The sequence below is a fragment of the Mesitornis unicolor genome, unplaced genomic scaffold (genome assembly GCF_000695765.1).
Source record: "Mesitornis unicolor isolate BGI_N332 unplaced genomic scaffold, ASM69576v1 scaffold19495, whole genome shotgun sequence".
NCBI lineage: Eukaryota > Metazoa > Chordata > Aves > Mesitornithiformes > Mesitornithidae > Mesitornis > Mesitornis unicolor.
In genome coordinates this window covers 1-20,163 of record NW_010183691.1, presented here as the reverse complement: position 1 = coordinate 20,163, position 20,163 = coordinate 1, and the positions used below count along the sequence as shown (strand labels likewise).

The following is a 20,163-nucleotide window of genomic DNA, read 5'->3' as shown; positions in this document are numbered from 1 at the left end:
ATAAAATAATCCTCTGTTTACATTTTAAAGGCAAGAGAACTAGCAAATTCCTGCGTATCCTACAGCATGAGGTAGCTTCATGGCTGTTTCTAGTTTCATTCATATTTTGAATATAAGAAAAGACTAAGTGATTCTGATGCTTTATTCGGCTTTATATGGTTTATGTAGTGAAATGCTAACTAAACTTTTGTTTTCTCCATTCCAAAACAGAAACAGTTGAAAAAGAACTAAGAAAAATCTTCAATATTCCATGTGAAAAAGAGACCAGATTGTGGAACAAATACATGAGTAATACTTTTGAACCTTTGAATAAACCAGACAGTACTATACAGGATGCTGGTTTATACCAGGGACAGGTACAGTGTCATTTTTTTGTGTGTATATATATATTTTATGCATGAAAATGTAGCTGTACCCAATGAATTTTCCTTCTTTTTAGATGAAAATTGCCTTCTAATAGATTGTGTTAGGGATAGAGAATTTTATATAAATAAAAAACGCATCAAAATAAAAACTATTCTCTGAGTGTATTTTCAGGATTAAAGATGAGTTTTAACTCTCATGATGAAGTAAAAGTAAATGAAAGTAACATTGCTGACTTGAACTTGGTAAAACCTGAAATAATAAAAGCATTCCTAGGGTCTGAGAGATATTCCTATAATGAAACCCAAAATTTGAAGAACTGTCTAGATGCTCTAAAAGGATAATGTCTTCTACTGAAATTCCACTGTCCAGATTTCAGAAAGATATTAAGAAATAATAAAAAGATTTCAAATAAGAACTGTAGAGACAAAAGAGTTTGAAAACCCACTTCAGCATGAGACTATATCATCACTTTAAGAAATCCTGTCATAAAGGTAATTTAGAAGATATTTTTTTACCTTTCCAGATGTATATAAAGAACAAATAGTGATGTTAAAGCTGCACAAATTTAAATGCAAACTGATCGAATATTTCATTGCTTGAATAACTTTTCAGATTACTACATTGATTCTTTATTCTTCAAATAGAATTGGATTTTTTTTTTCAGCAGCAGTAGTTCATGCTCTCATGCTACAATTATGAATGGATGAAATTTGATGGCAGTAATTGTAGGCAAGATTATATTAAACATTTCCTTTTGCCTTGAAATACTTTACTCTAACCTACTTGCCAGCAGTATTTATGCTGTGCTTCAGTTTTCTCTTACGGCATGGAAGGTAAGTGATCAGTGCCCCAAAATAACAGCCTGAACTGTTGTAACCTTTAGCTTCATACTGCACGCACTTAAACCCTCACACAGGTAATTTTCACAATGCAGGGAGGTGCTGCTGGAAGAGCCCACATCTCCCACAAAAGGTTTGCATCAAAGATGTAACTTGCAATTTGCCTCTGTCGCAGTGAAACATTAACTATGAAGCAAGCATGATCTAATATAGCCTTAGAAAGATCTCTAGGTGACATCTGTACTTTCAACAAAACAAATATTGTTAAAAACCGAGTTTAGCCATGGTTTCTGAAAATGCTAAATGTCCTGGTAGACCATGTGTGTCTGGTCAGTGGCACTTGCTGACATAAAAGGTTGTTGTTTTTCTTGCTGAGCTTCCTAATCTAGTAATAGTTATTCTGGCTATTTCAGTCTAACTTAATAGTTACTTTTTCCTGTGTAATTCTAAACTGTTTATTTGACTGAGTAAATTAATGTTTTGAATTTATCAGTTGGTTTCTGAAGTGAGCCATTAGGGGTTCCATTGAGCTTTTGAGTCTAAACCTTCCTTTTATTTAGTGGTCTCTGAGAGCCAATGGAAGAAAAGATGGCAGAATCTGTCTTACAGTGTTTATGACCAGAGATAGCAGACTGCTTTTTTCCGAGATAGAAAGCAAGTCACAGTAGAAAGCTGGTTTTCAATGTCATATCTTACTGTGTTCAGACTGAAAACGTGATTCAAGTGCAATATGTGTACTTATGCGTAAGTTTTTGAGCATAAGTACATCTGTGGATGTATGTCACTCTGTAGACACCTACAGGCATAGCATGGCAGTTAATTAGCGTCCTGAAGCATCAGAGTAGAATTAGGTAGAATTGGTTGCATTGGAAATTAAGAGATTGAGTGTAAATATTGGAGTCTGTTTGCTGTTTCAGATGATCTAGGCTATGCCAGCTGTCGGCCAGAAAGGCATGAGCATGAGCATGAGCAGAAAGGCATCTGCATGAGCAGAAAGGCATGTAGGTCCTGTGTCATATCTGCCAGCATAGGGCAGGCATCTCAAATACCCGAAGGCGTTTCAAATGGCATTTAATGCCTGTGTTTAGGACTGAGTGTTCTGTACTCCCTTTTGTACCAATAGCAACTTGAATGAAATAGTTTTCATTAGCCAACTGTCCCATTGGAAAATTAATATTAGATGAATGCTTTTGCAAAATATACAGTAGTAACCAGACAGGTACCATTTTAAGGATATTAAGGCATAACATGGTTTGGTTTTTTCTTTTTGTGGTTTTTTTTCCACTGCTTGCTCTGTGTTGTGTGAGAGGCAATATTCCTTTGGGAATATCCCTTCCTTAACAGGGCTGCTGTATAAACATGTGGTTTCTATAGATTCACAGATGCTGTTTAGACATTGCAGGTGGTATTCTGACCTGTTTGAGAGGTAAAGTCTTGCAATTTTATCCATGGATTGCTGAGGCATAGAAATATTAAGTGACTTTCCCAATGTTGCACAGATTAAGGTGTGGGGACAGAAAAAAGTAAATAGAGCAAGAGGAAGGTGCAGTATAATAGAATGGAATATTCTTGAACCTCAGGGAATAGTAACTTGAACATCAGTCTTTTCTGTATCAATCACCTGTCAGCAAATCCTTTTAAAAGACTGGAACAGAAAGCAATCTACTGGTATTTTTATTTCAGTTTTTCTGTTACGCTTTTTGTGGTAGGTACTGGTGATAGAACAGAGGAATGACGATGGAACATGGCCAAGAGGTCCTTCAACTCCTAAGTAAGTTGTGAATTTAAGTCATATTATTCTCTACAGTTTAACTATTTTCACGTTATTTTACGTTAAAAAAAAAGTGTTTTGAAAAGTGGTGTTTTATTTTGAAAATCAGCCTTCAGATGTTTTTAACTGAAAATATGCCAAATGGCGTGTTTAAGTGCTGCACATTGTAGAACGTGACATGATGGTGATTTCCTGCATATATGTTGCTTAATTTTGTTGATTTCAGCCAGTGATATACATTATCCTGCTTAAAAATAGAAAAAAAATCCATACTAAAAATATTTAAAACTTATTTACATATGTTATTTTATGTAGAATTCTGTTCTAAAGCATAGTGTATCTGTTAGGTGAACATAGGTGTATTTTATCAGTATTTTTCTTATATGTAAATATTTTCATGAATAGCTTGTCCTTTTATCTCCAGAGCACAATATTTACACATTAACATGATTTAAATTGCAGTCTACATTACCAGCATGTTGCTTTTGTTCTTTGTTGGGCTGTCATCAATTAACAGAGTATAATCTTTTTTTTTTTCTGTTCTTCCTGCTGCCATTATCAAGGTGCTGTTGATAATGGCAAGGGAGTGGAAAGACTTGAGTGTGTTTTTTCTCGTTTAGGTGGATAAACTTTTTTAATACTGTTTTCAGAATCTAAATCATGTTCTGTTGGCTTTTGAAGAAGAGTCGGAACTGGTTACTGGTAAACTAACACCATCTCAGCATTACAAATACGTAATTGTGTTGTGTCCTTTTGTTGGTTGGTTCCTGAGCAGATCTTTCATAGAAAGTTCTTTCAAGTTCCTTTTATTCCTTTTGATAGTCTGCATTCTTGTAATTGACCCTGTCGTTTTCAAACAGTTTTACAGTATCATTGCTTATCATTTGAAGGACAGCAATTTGTTATCTCAAGCAGTTCTATTAGTAGCACTAGAAAATTCTATTAAGTTGCTTAATGAAGTCTGAGTTCAATTTAAGTTTAGTATGAACAATACAATCTTGCTTAGCAAGATGTCATAACACAGAATTGAGAATGTAGAGCAGCAGGATGCAAAATGCTTGGAAGTTTAATCTCTGACCTCGAAAAGCATCTAGTAGAAATGTAAATTCTGAGTCAAATTTTAAATGTAGATTTTGAAGGTTAAAAGAATTTAGATAACTCAATGTCACAGATTCTTTTGGAAGTTTTGGTAGGAAGATACTCCTGATGATGGTATTTGCTTTTATTCTGCCAAATTTCCATTCCACGTTATGGAAGGCATTCAGGAACAGTATCGAAATTAAAGAATATCTCCTGTAAAATGTTTGATCTGGCGACAGGTAAAATGATAACTGAGAATACTGGTGTCAGTGGGAGGCTATAAGTAAACAAGTAAATGAGGATAAATAGTTTTACTGTGAAGCTGACGTATGTTTTTGAGGTTTGGCAGCTGCCAGAAAGATTGATTGAAGTTTGGTATTCAAATGCATTGTAATGGGAAGTTTGCAAAATTTAGTGGGTTCAAATAGAAATTATCAACAAGCAGTAATGGGGACAGGTTTCCACACCTGTTTAAAACTTTCTGAAAAAATGTAATTAATGTTTAAAGGGGTAGAAATATTAAACACTTGCTTCTGAGTCTGAGTGAGATGCATTAGGAGTATTAGTTTGTCATCACAAATACCATACATGCAGATACCTTTCTTCAGTCCTGTCATTGGTCTCGCACCAGTTCCTGTGAAGACTACTTCTTTGTCGTGCTCGTTTTAGAAGAGTACAAAGTGTAAACGTAAATTCTGAGGTCAGGGAATAAAATGTCTTATGCAGAAAGGTCAAAATAGAGAATATTGGAAAGTATGAAAAGTTTATAATGCTTGAGAAAGGCAAGATCATTTCATAACATCAGCTAAGCTTTTCACAAAATCACAAAATGATTGAGGTTAGAAGGCATCTCTGCGGATTGTGGTCCAACTCACCTGCTTGGAGAAGGATCATCTAGAGCAGATTACTTGTCACTGTGCCCAGTGTTTGATAACCCTCATAGTAAAATAAGATTTCTTGTATTTAAATGGGATTGCCGGTGTTTTAGTTTGTGCCCATTGCCTCTTCTCTGTCCAGTGGGCACTGTTGAGAAGAGTCTTGCTCCATCTTCTTCATTCCTTCTCATTGGGTATTTATACACATGGATAAGTTTGCTCTGGAGCTTTCTTCTCTCCAGGCTGAACAGTGCCAGCTCTCTCAGCCTCTCCACGGAGCTCAGATGCTGCAATCCCTTGGTCACTTTTGTGGCCTCTCACTGGGCTTGCACCAATGTGTCCCTGTTTCTGGCACTTGGGAACCCAGAAGTGAAGGCAGCACTCCAGGGGTGACTCGCCAGTGCTGAGTGCAGGGGAAGGATCACCTCCCTTGACCTGCCAGCAATGCCTTTCCCAGTGCAGCCCACAAGGTTGTTGGCCCAAGGGCACATTGCTGGCTGATGTTCAGCTTTTTGTCCACCAGGACCCCAGGTGTTCTCTGCCAAGCTGCTTTCCATCTGGCCACCTTGCCCTTTCCCTGTCCAGTGTGTACTGGTGCCTGGGGTTATTCCTCCCAGGTGCAGGCCTTTGCATTTCCTTTGATTGACTTCATGATGTTCCTGTGTATCCATTTCTCAGTCTTGTCAGTGTCTGTCTGAATGGCAGCACACCCATCTGCTGTATCAGCCTCTCTCTGATTTGTGTCATCTCTAATCTTGCTGAGGGTGTACTCTGTCCTGATGTTCTGGTTATTAACAAAGATGTTGAAGAGCATAGGACCTAATATTGACCCCTGGAGTGTACCACTAGTGACTGGCCTCCAACTGGACTTTGTGCCACTGGTCAAAATCATCTAATTCTAACCATTCAGGTGGTTTTCAGTCTGTTTCACTGTACGTTTACATAAGCCATGCCTCATCTGCTTGTCTCTGAGGATGTTACAGGAGACAGTGTCAGAAGCCTTCCTGAAGTTGAGATGAACAACATCCATTGCTCTTCCCTCATTTGTGAAGCTGGTAATCTCATCTTAGAAGGCTATCAGGCTGGTTAAGCCACATTTCTATTTCAGAAATCCATGCTGACTAGTCCTCATCACCTTCTTGTCTTTCATGTGTCTGGAAATGGTTTCCAGGATTAGTTGCTCCATTACCTTCTGTAGGATTGAGATGAGACGGACTAGCCTGTACTTCCTGGATCATCTTTCTTGCCCTCTTGAAGATATGAGTGTCATTTTCTCTCTTTCACTCTTCAGGAACCTCTCCCAGTAGCCAGGACCTTTCAGAAGTAAACCAGAGGGCCATCATGGTAGCATCAACCAGCTTCCTCAGCGGTTGGTGCATGGTCTTATTTATCACTACAGTAAAGGCTGTTTTTTAACCTGTCCTTTGCTGGACTGTTGAAAGGCTAAACTGTAATAAATAATTCTATGGGGTTTGTTTGTTAGCTTATAAAAAGTTACCTTTCAAAATTATCTTTTACATCATTACTGATGTTTCTCCATCTATCTTGAGAATTTGGTTTACACTTTTCCTGCGTATGAGAAACAAGGCCATTTAGTGATTATTGCTCTTTTTTTTTTTTACAACCAGAGTTTAAAGTTGATTATTTTTGTCAAGCAAGTAACTGCATTCTTTGAACATCTTTCTGTGGGGTTTTAACACCACAGTAACTTTAATACATACTGATGTTAGTATACTACTAAAAGGATATATGCTTTGTCTTTGAACCTTGCATTTAAAACATAATTGAGTTTTCATCGCACATTTGGTTACTCATTTTGTCTTGGGAGATTCCTGAGTCATGGCAGTTGTTTTATGAGTAGATACTTTTGGTTATTCTTTTGTTACAATTTTAAAGGCAGAGTTGAAGTGTGGCAGTACATTCAACATTAGCGCTTACTCTCTTTCAGAGTTCTTTATCCTTGTTCTGTTCTTTTGTTTTGTTTTGTTTTGTATGATGCAGGGATTTCTGCCAATGTTGTTACTACGTTTTCCCACAAATACTGAAATATATTAAAAGCTGTAAGAGCTGTGAATGAATTCTATTCTCCACATAGGATTTAGCAATGTAAGCAGCTGTAAGCAAACAGGAAGGCTGCACATGTCAGAGCAGTAGGAATCTTTTACTGTTTTACATGTTATTGTCATTTTGTGTTTGATAGCAAATGCTTTCAAAGATTAAAACTAGTGATTGTCATCTTCTCTAAGACATAAATTAAGTTATTTTTCATTTTTGGTGGAAACCAGACCTTTATGTATGTAGCTTATTCTGGTTTCTTTAAAAATTTTAGACAACAATTATACATTGAGCTTTTAAATTTAAAACTATTATATTTTAATTTCACTTAAATGGTACAAAAAGTTCAAATTTGTTTTGAAAAGTTCAATTTAAGTTCAAAATGACTGAGTTCAAATAGCTTCTTCTAAAATAATTACTTGTCTGAATGTGTGTAACTTAACTTCTGTCGTGAATTTAGGTGAGGTTAAATTTTATCTTTCTTGTGGACACAGTCTATATTTTAGTTTGAAGAGACTATTCAAATAAAAGGATTTAGATTGTTAAGGGAAATCTACAGGAAAGTTTTACAAATGCTGGTCGGAGTATTTTAAAAATTAAATAACATTTTCTTCACATGGCGATACATCTTTTCTTTTGGAAAAGGTTTATTAATAAAAAGTTTGAAAATACATACGAAAATATGCTTGGGGAAATTCCCTGTGTAAAAGTTATTATCTCCATGCAGAGTTTAGTTCTTGAAAGGTGCTTAAAAAAATCCTGAGCATGCAGAATTTCTTCTCTTAAGATTGTGATATGTATTTCAAAGCTTTCCAAGAACAGCTGAAACTCCTTGCAAACCAGTTGGAGCTGCATAGCTTCCACAGGACTGTGAAGATGCCTAAATTCCTTTGAGTATTAAGAACTTTTTCCATGGTTGTCTGTAACATTTGATCAGAAAAAGAAAAGCATAGATAGTATTTAAATTCATAAAGTCTTTTTGATTAAAATGACCAGTATTCTTATATTTTAAAATAGTCTTAAACAATGGAAATGAGTGATAATTCTAACACTTTTGGCAAAAATGGTTTTTAAAGTTCATTTAGTAATATGCATAATATCCTGGAATTTTTTAACAATAGTGATACAGCAATTTTAATTAAATTATTTAATGCTGCTATTCAACTAACCATAAAGTGTGTATCTTAATCTGTTTCATATCTTGTCTCAACAATGAAAAACTAAAAATTTTTGTGTTAGCAGTTTTACATTCTAGGTTTCAGAACATCAAAATATCTATATTCTTGCTATAAACTGAAAACTGTTTTTTTAACACAGTGGCCTGTGATTTTTGTTTGTTTCTTTGCTTTTTGGTTTTAATAGCTCTATTTCTTCACCATTATATGAAAGTTTAAAGTACTGTGGAGTATTTCTAGTTTTAAAAGATGGATTGAGGGCTTCATGTCCTGTGTATTTTTAGTGCTTTGCCCACTTAAAAAAAAAAAAATAAATCTTTCTTTTCCATGCTTATCTGCATTGCTCAATTGTTAGCTTTCTTCCATAGTCTATTATCCAACATTTTAATCTAATTTATCTTTTTCATATTTTTAAAGGTCCCCAGGTGCATCCAATTTTTCAACTTTACCAAAGATCTCTCCATCTCTATCAAATAATTATAACAACATGAACAACAGAAAGTAAGCAGTATACCTTAAAATGTTTTTATTTAATCACTCCAGTGTGACATAAACCAATTTCAGTGTTTTATAACTCCTAGCTTAAGGATTTGATTTGTTTTGCAGTATTTGAACTGTGAATTGTTACTGATCACTGTTGCACATTTAGGTATTGTAAAGCATGATACCAGGAAATGAAACGCAGTTAAAGATGTTTCGTAACTCTTAGTCTTCAGTAGAATAGACACTAAAAAGAATGTTGAGCATTGTAAGAAAGTATATAAAGACTTCATTTAGAGTTTATCATCCTAAAAATACATTGTTGTTATTATCATGCCTGAATTTAGATGGACAACAAAAAGAAGTCCACACTATTTACATTTATGGTGATAAGGTTTTCCCTTATTTATTGATGCTAAGGTATTATAGCAGTATATGTGATACCACACATTGATTGGAGACCACTACAGCTGCTTTTGCTATAATGGTTGTCATAGTGATTATATCCATTGAATAATTATCAGCAACTTAAATTCTGTGTCTTGGTGCTAGAGGATTTGAGAGAGAGAGTCTGATAGGTGTGCTTGAGAACTACAATAAGCAGAGGCTTAGTCGAAGAGGCTTCTCACTTTTGAGGATTTCCTCTTTTATATTCCAAATAAGAAGTTTTAATGTCATTTAAACTCTAAAAGAAGAGCTTTCCTAGTTCAGTAGCCAACTTTGTGTGTAATCTTTTTTTGTTGTACACAGCTGTAAAAAAGTTGGTGAATATAGAAAAACATGGAATTATTTTACTTTAACAGATAAAAGAGCATCTTTCAAATGCTTGAAACCAGAGAGCACTCATCTTTAATGCAAGCTGGGGGAAATTGAAGAGGCTTATTATTACAATTCATTCAAATTTATTGGATTGGCCAAAAAGTAATTGTGTTTTCTTTTTAACAGAAAGACATACATGTCTTGAAATGTAACTAACTTCATTTAAAACCCAAATTCATTATGTAACTTGACAGCTGACAGTTGAAGCTTGTTTTAGAAAAAGGAAGTGCACGATTTCATTAAAAATTATTTATTTGGCATCGACTTCAAAATGGAAAATGAAGATGAACATTTTTGTCATATTTTGCTGTATGACTTCTGAAAAGGCAAAACCGCTGTGCAAGCTCATAAAAAGTTATCTGATGTGTATGGTGACAATGCCTTAAAACTGGCAGTGTCAGAATTGGTTTGCTAAATTTCAGTCCATAGATTTTGATGTTAAAGATGCATCACACTGAGGAAGGCCAATCAAAATTCTAAACAACAAAGTAAGGGCAGTGATCGAATCCAATTGGTGTTTAACAACACGAGAGATTTCTGATAATCTTAAAGCATCGAAATCGAGTGTTGAAAACCATTTAAAACAACTTGGACAAGTCAGGAAGCTTGATGTTTGGGTACCACAGGAGCTTAAAGAAATTCTTCTCACTAAGCGCGTTGACATCTGTGCTTCTCTTGAAACATGAAGAAAACGATCCATTTTTGAAACAAATGATAACAGGCAATGACAAATGGATCATCTACAACAACGATAAACAAAAAGATTGTGGAGCAAGTGTGATGAACCAGCTCAAAGCACTTCAAATGCAGATATTTACCAAAGGAAGGTGATGCTGTCAGTCTGGTGGGATTTCAAAGCTATTGTGCATTTTGCATTGCTTCGAAGGAACCAAAGCATTAATTCAGATATGTACTGTCATCAAATGGATAAATGAAATTATGCCATCAAACAGAAGCATCCAGAATTGGTGAACTGCAAAGGTGGTGTGTGTCTCCATGATAATGCTGAATGAATGACACACAAGTTTGGTCAGTTGTCAGAAACTGATGTCGCCACATCCACCAGATTCGCCAGACCTGGCACAATTAGACTGCCATTTGTTTTGTTCTGTACAAAACACCTTGGATGGTAAAACCTTCACTAGTGATAAGGATATCGCATCATTATTGGAACCGCTTTTTGCCAAAAAAGAGAAGAACTTTTTTGAGCACAGAATCATGAAGTTGCCTGAAAGATGGCAGAAGGTAATTGAACAAAATGGGCACTATATTGTTCAGTACAGTTTTTGTTTCCTGTGAAAATTCACCTTTCATTTACCCAGAAAAATACACAATTTTTGGCCAACCCAATAAAATATTTTTCCAAACACGCATTTTGTGATCAAATATGAACATGCTAAATATTTAAAAGGTGACATAAATATTAAATATCTTATACAATATCTTCCAGTTAAGTACTGCATTTATCAGAAGTGATTTTTCGTAAGGGGTGAAGTGTCACTTGTGCTTCTACCAATTGTGAGTAGCCCCAACTCTCACTGTTAAACAGTTGAAATCCATGTATTTAACTGCAGTCTGTTGTACTCTGTGTGTGAATGTGTAGTAAATAAAAAGTATATTGTATCTATGATTGTGTGAAAAATTACTTGACCAGAGCTGAGCCTCTAGCTGAGAACTAATCTCTCCTTCCCCCATTGCTTATGCAAAAATAGTAGTAATGCCAAAACTAAAACTTAACAGTTAGGTTTTTTTAGGGTGCCATGGTTTTAAATCAAGCCAGCAAGGCTTGCTTTTTTTTCCCTCCTTTTTCTTCTTTTTTTTTTTTCTTTCATGTTAGCTTTTCCCTAGTGATGCTGTAGTTATTTTTAGGAAGCACTTATGAAGCCTGTTGCCAGCTCTTGCAGCTTTTAAAGGCAGTTTCTTCAGTTGCTTTAACTGATTTTATTTTTATTTCTTGGTTTATTGTGGAGCCAAAATGGGAGATTTTAGAACTTAAGGTAAAAATGTGGGGTTATTTTTTTGTTCGGTTGATTGGTTGGTTGTTTTTTTTTTTTAATTTGAGGATTTTCAGTGGAAATACCTGCTTAAAATGAAGGGGTATAAAATTCAGATTTGAGAAGGAATTGGTCCTGTGAAGTGCCTTAACTATAACTTAAACATCTGTAAATCAGATAGCAGGTACATGTTCTCTGTAGAGTTATGAAATACCAGCCATTTTTTCTTTTGTAACTCAGAACTGTGTCTATCTGGATGTTATGTAAGGCAGATAGATATTCAATGCAGAAGTATGTGGTTTTCCTTACAGTGCAATAACCCAATTATGATGAATTTCAAAAATCAGAAATTTACAATTCACTACAATATATAATACAGGGCATTCCTTAGCAGCACTTCTGTCAGCATACATGTTCAAGATTAACTTGTTCAGTGATAGAGAAGTCATATCCATTAATACACTTTGCACTTTAAAGTATTTACTGTTGCATTAAGAATTTTTGGCTTCAAAAGGTAAATGGAAAGATTTATCTCTGTATTTAATTGTATTATATAATTCTGGGTTAAGATCACTTTTCTTCCTATGTTCTGCTCTTCTTTCAAGTATCTCCTTGTCTAAGAAAGCACTTTTTTGCCATTAATTAATGCTATCATGTTTTCATACCTTTCTTGATTAACTACTTAATGTCACCTTTACATGGAATTTATTTTCATGTTTCTGCCTTACTGTCTCTTACGTTGCACGTTACCTTTAGTACAATAGCAAAATTACATATTTGCGGCTTTCCAGGATCCATTGGCACCTCCATATGGACATGAGATCTTGTGACTCTAAAAGGAATACCAACATTTGTTTTGAAGATAATTTTAGCTGACAAAGCTGATTTGTAAGGCAGAAAAAGCAAACAACAGGCTGTGTGTAGTAATAGTCATAAATGCTAGTTATTGCAAGCCTGGTTTTGCAATTACTGTAGCTTGGCTATGGAGTACAGATTATGTTAGGACTCTGAAATGTATCATGCTTCTTTCTGTGGTACACATTTCTGTAAGACTTGTCTAATCCAGGAAGTGCTCTGAGTAATGGTGAGCCTCAGATTGGTACCTATTTAATTGTGTGTTGAGCTGTACATTAGATAATAGTAATAGCTTGTGCAAATTGTATTGGGTCCAAAGCCTTCATTTCTGTAAATGTGAGTTTGCATTTGATGGAATGGAGGTTTCCAAATAATTGATCATTGATTGTCTTTTGCCTTTACAGGTGATCTTGTTGAAAGAATAACATAGGAGGATTAGCATAACATGTGTTAGTGGATTCAGAAGAGCAGGGAGAGACACGCATCACTTAGGTCTTACTGGAATTTCTCTTTATTGCTGTTAATAAAGCAATACATTTCATGTCACATACGGTGTTTTTGAAATTTTGTGGGGAGGGGATTAAAAACAGTTGAACAGGGATTTTGCTTTGGGAATTAAGTGAAAAGTTGTTTTGTTCTCTTCGTTTTTAACCATTGTTTCAGGCTCTTAAAATGGCTTGCTTCATCACTTAGTCGTGTCAGCTTGTCAGAAGATGGACAGCTGTCACCTTTGTTCACATGCTCGGTGTATTTCAATATGCTTATCTCAAGAGGTATAGATGTTAGTTACATCACCTGTAAAAACAGTTTCTTTATGTTGCACCTGACACATAGGGAAATATTACAAGGAAGTTGATTTTTTTTAGCTTTATTTAAATAGATTATAATGTTATCTTTTGCTCTCTAGGCAACGATCATAAACAATAACAAAGACAATAGTTTTTGTGCAGTGACATGCCCAAAGCAGCAGGAGAGGCCCATCTCTAAAAGTTGATGAAACCCAATTACGGGTTTGTTGAAGTGACTGATCACAAAAACACATTGGCAGTGCATTAACGTGGTTGATATATTATGGAGTTCAGTAAGTGCTCCAAACTTCTCATATTCTGAGCTTGTTCTTGCAACTCAAAATCGTTTTGCAGCGCCTGTTGTTGGTATATGGCACTCAGCTGTCAAATTGCGTCCTTTCCAAAGCTAGTGATGCTTTTCCGAACTTCTCTGTTCCCAGAACTCCAACTACACGATGAGTGTTCTGGGTTCATCATCTGAAAGCTGCTTTGGGGTTTAAAGGCAGGATACATACTACATAAGTCATTTCAAATATGACACATGCCTCTCAAAATTTATAGATCTACAGATGATAAAATCTCCTTTGGAAACCTTTCTTGCATTTTCACTACTTCAGGAACTCTGTCTAGCTGTTCAGGGGTCTTAAGAAGATTTCATTTTTTCAAGTCTAGCCTTATTTTTTGAGCAGTAATTTCATGTAAGAGCCATCAGCGTTTTCTTTCTGTTACTGCCCTTACTTGACTGCCCCATGCTACTAGCCCTCTGCTTTTTCATAGATTGTTCCTTTGTTAAAGGCAGCTTTCTAAAGGTTTTGCAGGAAAAGCAGATGAAAGCTGAGGACATGCTATCACAAGTTACTTTTTCTAGAGCACTTTTGTTTTAATGAAGTTTATGGAGATTTGCTTTGCATCTTGTTTTCCGTTGTTAACTATTTACTATTGACTGTACTTAATACTTTAATTTTTTGTCCAGTCTCAAAAGCATAAAAAGCAGAGGCAGAATGTACTTTTAAAACAATGATTACAGAAAAAATTAAGTTTCCAGACTGATAGTCTCCTAGTCTCCTGCATATAGCAGGCACTGTATTTTGTTTGATAAGTGTTGATAAAATACCACAGAAACCTGAAAGAAAAATATATCAGTAGACTGACATGCAAGATGAGTATGGCAACCATATTCTCTAAACCCCTCAAATGTATTTCTGTGGGCCAATACAGAAGATGAAAGAGCTCAGAAATGGGCTTCCCTTTTGCAAAGTAAACTCTTGAAATTTTTCTCTTAGAGCAAACCAACACTGGGGATCTGTCTGAATGATGATTACCGTGAATTAAGTTACCATTATGTTAATCAGCGAAGTTGAAGAAATCTTTCACATGAATGCACTGTAGCCAAAAGACACCAATTGTATTTCCTAGCTTTCTAGTGTCCCTCCTAAGGTTGCAGTTTGTGAAGCAGAAAAAGGCACAGAGAAGGAAAAAGGGGAGTGAAAATCCCCAGGAAAATTACATTCTATCTCTTTAGTATCCCTGCATCTCCTAAATTCCCAAAAGAGATTTCTGTTAACCATGTGGAAAGTGTCATCTTTGAGTTGGATGAAGAAAGCAGTAGGAAGCAAGCACAGCTGAACATAGAAGCTTATTGAGTACCCTATACATGTGCATTTCTGTTGCTGCTCTGCAGTGTTCAGCTGGGTCTGAGGAGTTGGTTATATTGTGGAGGCTGCATTAGCAGCAATGGTCGACTTGTGCTTGTTTTTTTGCTGGGGGAACTAAGCCTTGCCAGGTTAAAGAAATTGGAGTGAATTGGAGTAGCTGGATTGCAGCTGCAAAGGAGATGAAAGGTAATTTTCCCTGGGGATCACTTGTGTGTGGGTGAACCAGGGACTAATGACAGGGAAGGGCAGACCACAGAAGCAAGCTTGAAGGGGATGTGGGTCCTGGAGTTCAAAAATTATCTTGAGTTCAACTACGGTGAAGCGTTTCAATTTGGATTAAGCTGAACGGGCAAAACTACAGGGATTTTTTGTGGAGAATGACTAGTAAACACAATGCTACTTAAGTGATTTGGGGGCAAGCCAGAAAGCAGAGAAAATGCATGTGGAGGGAAGAACTAATAGGAAATTCAGCTATTTAAAACAAAATTATCAGATGTAAAAGTTTGAGAAAAGCAGCTTTAAAGGCAGCAGAGCTATAAACTACACAGATTTCTGAGGCCGTCAAAGGAGAGAGAAATATTCTTCCCCTTCTGTTTGAAATTTTCAGTAAATCTAGTGATTAAAACAAAACAGCTGTTATTCATGAAAAGTGAGTTTGCACTGAGGGGGCTGCTGGAATTCAGTTGGATGTACAGAGTGAGATTCTGTTCAGAAATAATGGCGGGAGTGTACCACTGGACACTTGCATCCTCAGACTTTTACAGTTACAAATATCAATTGTTTATCAGGACTGATTCTTTGCACTGCGTATTTTTCCTTGTCATTTTTAGCAACTGACTTTCAGATTTTTGTTCAAGTCGCTTCTGATGGGAATAATGCTTTGGGACTGCAGAAATACTCTTGAACTTTAGCCAAGGCTACTATCACAAAGATTTCGTTATGATCAGTGCCTGAAATAGTTTTTAAAATAGTTTAATGTTTCTGGTTGGTTGTTTCTTCTGACATCTGTAATATTGCAGAGCATCCTCTTAAAAGATTCTTTTGCCTTTCTAGTGTTCTCGACTATGCTTATTTATTATTTTGAGGTTTATTCTATATTTAGTATTTGCTTGGCTTCATCTGGAAACAAATTGATTTAAATCTTACCATTTTACGTATTTCAGTCTCCTCCAGTTTCTCCAAACAGATGCATCAGAGAGATTTAGAATGGAGCTGTTATGAGGCATTTTGCGCATTCTTTTACCTCTCAAGGCTTTTCTGCATTTGCTTGCTGGATTGTGCTGTCCTAGCAGGGGAGCTATAAATAGAGTCTCTGATGCAGTGAGGCAGCTATGCCACAGTGGCCTTGGATATCTCAGTTTTCACCTGTAACTCTGCATTCCCATTCCCAGCGACCTCACTCGCTTGCAGTAGCAGGATGCAAAAGGGACGTAAATGATTGATTGCTGCTGGTGGTGTCTAAAGTCTGAGTGTATTAAATTTGATGGAGCAATGAAGAATGGAGTAAGCTGTGAAGCTGCTCCTATCAAAAAGGGGTAGGGATATAATAATTAGTTATTGCAGTATGTTAGATTTTTTTGTTGTTTGCACAGGTGACTTTTAAATGGAAATTAATGTCATTACCAAAATTAAATACTTCTTTAAAATCCTTTCTTGTTCACAGAAGTTGCTTTAACATTTTTAATCATTTGCATTTATAAAGCACTTTTATGTATTAAAGTACTGCAGTGTACATGTTTACATTGTAAAAGGTGTTTTGTTTTTTTACAGTGTGAAAAATTCAAACTATTGTCTACCATCATATACTGCTTATAAGAGTTACGAGTATTCAGAGCCAGGAAGACACAATGAGCAGCCAGGCCTGTGTGGCCTGAGTAACTTGGGGAATACATGTTTCATGAATTCAGCAATTCAGGTATGTACTTCAGAATAAAATGAGCTTGTCTTACTACTTGGAAAATAATATGTTGTTATATTTTGTTGTAAGTTGATTTACATCACTGCATTCATTGTTTCCCCAGTTATTGCACAGCGATCACTGTCAGAAAGAGATTTGACCAGCATTCTACATGAGTGAACCCTTATGTGGGATTCCTTGCCTTTTGTAATGGTTGCCATGCATGCATGCCTTGAAAAATACTTCTTCATTTTGAGATGCACTTGGGTACAAATTGTAGTGCTGAAGTGTCAAAAAGTAGATGACTGGTGGATTACTGGGCCTTTATTTCTAACTGATTATCACCTACTTTTAGTGCACAGGTTAACATGCAGGGAGCCTTTGAATATATTTCCCTTTGACCTTTCCCCTTTAAATAGCTGCCATTTCATGGATGTAATATTTTACAGGAATGCAATAGCTTGTTTCTTTCCTGTGATTGCAAGAGAAATACTAGTATACCTAGCATTACTCTTACCAAGACAAAAAAAACCCCAAAACCTTAGTCCTTTTACTTATAAGTGGAAGCTGCTGTGGTAGATTAATGATCAGAAAGAGCTAGTAGATTAATTTGGTTTTGTTTAATTCTGGAACTTGTGTTTTGTCACCGAAGAAGTCTTATGTCAAAAAACTGAAGTGTTTAAGTTTGCGTTCATTTTTTTTTTTCCTCCTGACTATAAAAATCTTAACCAGGCATAATTCAGAGTTAGTCTCTTCCTTTGTTATCACAAAGGTTCCTGACATATGTTTGTTATCTCTTTGGGTGAAATTAAGAAAAAAAGGTTGAATTCCTTTAACTGTTCAGGAAGAAGGTAGTTTAGATACATTTGTAATCTAAGTTTTATTAAGTTGTTGAAGTTTGTTCAAATGAAGAAATATTCCAGAGTTTTATAGTCTGTGCAGATCTTCTATGCTTTTTTTATACAGAGAATCAGAGGATAATATGGGTTAGAGGGGACCCAGAACAATCATGGGTCCTGCCTCCTGTTTGTGCCCATTGACACTAATCCTGTCACTGTGCAGAAGAGTCTGGCTCCACTTCACTGTAGCCTCCCATTAGGTAGCTGCAGACAGCAACGAGCTCCTTCCTTAGTCTTGTTGTCTTCAGGTTGAATAAAATGCTTGCAGCTCTCAACCTTTCCTTGGATTATGTTCTCCAGCCCCTGACCATGTTGGTGGTCCTCCTCCACTCTTTCTTGCTCTGGGGAGTCCTAAACAGGACAGTGTTCCAGCAGCAGTCTCACAAGTGCTAACTACAGGGGAAGACTTGTTTCCCTTTGCTTCTGGCTACTGTTGCTAGTACAGCTCAGCTGGCAATTGGCCACCTTTCCCACAGGGATGCACTGCTGGCTCTTCCATATTGCCACAGAAAAGGACCACTGGATCGTATTATGCAAAGCTGCTTTCTAGCCAGTCAGCCGCATCCTGTAGTGGTATATGGAGTTAATTCCATGGTTATTCCATACTTTTATTTATGTAAGGCATCTATACAGTTCAATTTATTCTTGTTTCTAAAACTGTTTTCAAGAGGATACTTAAAGAGAAGTTAGTGCAGAAAGTATTTTTTTTTAACATACTGCATGAAAGATGGCTAAACTGAAAGGGGGAGGGATATGCATTTTGCAGCATCCGTTCTGAATAAAAATGCTATATGTTACCTTTAATTACTGAATTACTTCATTATTCATTGTGTCTAGTGTGTGAATCAAATTGTCTTATAAAAGTTGAATTAAAAGAATATTTTTAGTACATAATGAATTATATTTTTTGATGCTACACTGTTCATCAGGCTAAACTGATTAAAGACAAGGATGACTTTGATTACTTATTCAAACCATTTTTTAAACTGGTCTACGTATATGCAAATACATGTGTATTTTAAAGTAACCTTTTTGGTAAGAATTGTAAGCATGTTTTTTGCCTTTAGGAATCTTATACAGCTTAAACTTAGTACAGCTCACATCAGTATACTATTGTGTTAACTGGATTTAATTCTGAGGTTTGTGTTCTAAATCATGTCAGCTTTGACTTCATTGCTTTTCAGTTATATCTAGGGAATCAAGTGCTCAATTAAGTTCTGGGAAACTATAGTGTAAATTAAAAACAGAGTTTTGCTGATTCACAGGCCAGTGCTCTGGGTAAGAAAAATAGGTATTTATTGAGCAGTGCAGCTTTTAGTTTGGCATAGTACCTTTAGTATGTCCTTGATGCTGTGTTTTTTCAAATGTATTATTTGTATTTCTTAGCCAGGAAGTGCAGAGTATCTTTCAGTTTTTTCAGTACTGTATCTCTCAAGGAAAGTATTGTTCAGAGTTCAATGTTATTTAAGAAATCCATGAAAGTGCTTTCTAGTGAAAATGCAATGTGTTCTTGACACACTGAGATCTCACAAACTGCAAATTCTACTGTCTTCTTCCTCTTGCCACCACTTAGCTTCTAAATTTTTTTACAATTACACTGAAATCATATATTTCACTGCACTAATTTGCCATTAAATTCACCTACTGTTATCGGAGTAACACTGGATTATTCTGTCTAGAGGTGTAATGGCTGTGGCTGAAGCACTGGACACATTTGATCTTGTCTAATCTTGGAAGCAACAAAGGGATAGACCCCTATCGTAAGTGGATGGCAGAGTAGGGAATTCTGCTTGGGAATATTGGGTGCTCTATGCTTTGTCCTGAATGATGGAAGAGTGCGCCCTCATCAAGATTAAGATGACATAAGTCTGGAAGGAGGAACTGTTAAATCAAGTGGGCGTGCTGCCATTCTGAAGGACCTCAGCAGGTGGAGAAATGAGCAGACAGGAACATCATGAAGTTCAGCATTCCCTTCTGCAGAGGCCTGCACCTGGGGAGGAGTAACCCCAGGCACCAGTACACACTAGACAGGGAAGGGGCAAGGTGGCCAGATGGAAAGCAGCTTGGCAGAGAACACCTGGGGTCCTGGTGGACAAAAAGCTGAACATCAGCCAGCAATGTGCCCTTGGGCCAACAACCTTGTGGGCTGCACTGGGAAAGGCATTGCTGGCAGGTCAAGGGAGGTGATCCTTCCCCTGCACTCAGCACTGGCGAGTCACCCCTGGAGTGCTGCCTTCACTTCTGGGTTCCCAGGTTTCCCCTGCCAGAAACAGGGACACATTGGTGCAAGCCCAGTGAGAGGCCACAAAGGTGACCAAGGGATTGCAGCATCTGAGCTCCGTGGAGAGGCTGAGAGAGCTGGCACTGTTCAGCCTGGAGAGGAGAAAGCTCCAGAGCAAACTTATCCATGTGTATAAATACCTGGTAGAGGAGAGTAAAGAAAACTGAGCCAAACTCTTCTTAGGGTGCCCACTGAAAGGAGAGCCATTTGGTACAAACTGAGGCACAGGCAATTCCATTTTAATATAAGGAATTTTATTTTATAGTGAAGGTTATTCTGGGTGAGAATTCTTAATTCTTAATCCTCTGGGTGAGAATTAAGGGGCAGGCTGGCA

General features: G+C 36.6%; 1 protein-coding gene across 1 annotated transcript in view; it reads left to right on the top strand.

The window, feature by feature from the left end:
- LOC104540434 (ubiquitin carboxyl-terminal hydrolase 15-like) overlaps positions 1 to 16,667 on the top strand; it is a gene marked incomplete at its 3' end in the record, with an annotated part of 38,645 nt that extends 21,978 nt beyond the window's left edge. Inside the window, exons 5-8 of the mRNA XM_010184242.1 lie at positions 211 to 356; positions 2,915 to 2,976; positions 8,579 to 8,662; positions 16,523 to 16,667. Of these exons, the coding sequence (XP_010182544.1) occupies positions 211 to 356; positions 2,915 to 2,976; positions 8,579 to 8,662; positions 16,523 to 16,667 (437 nt within the window). The remainder of the gene's footprint in view (positions 1 to 210; positions 357 to 2,914; positions 2,977 to 8,578; positions 8,663 to 16,522) is intronic.
- Positions 16,668 to 20,163: the final 3,496 nt, after the last annotated feature.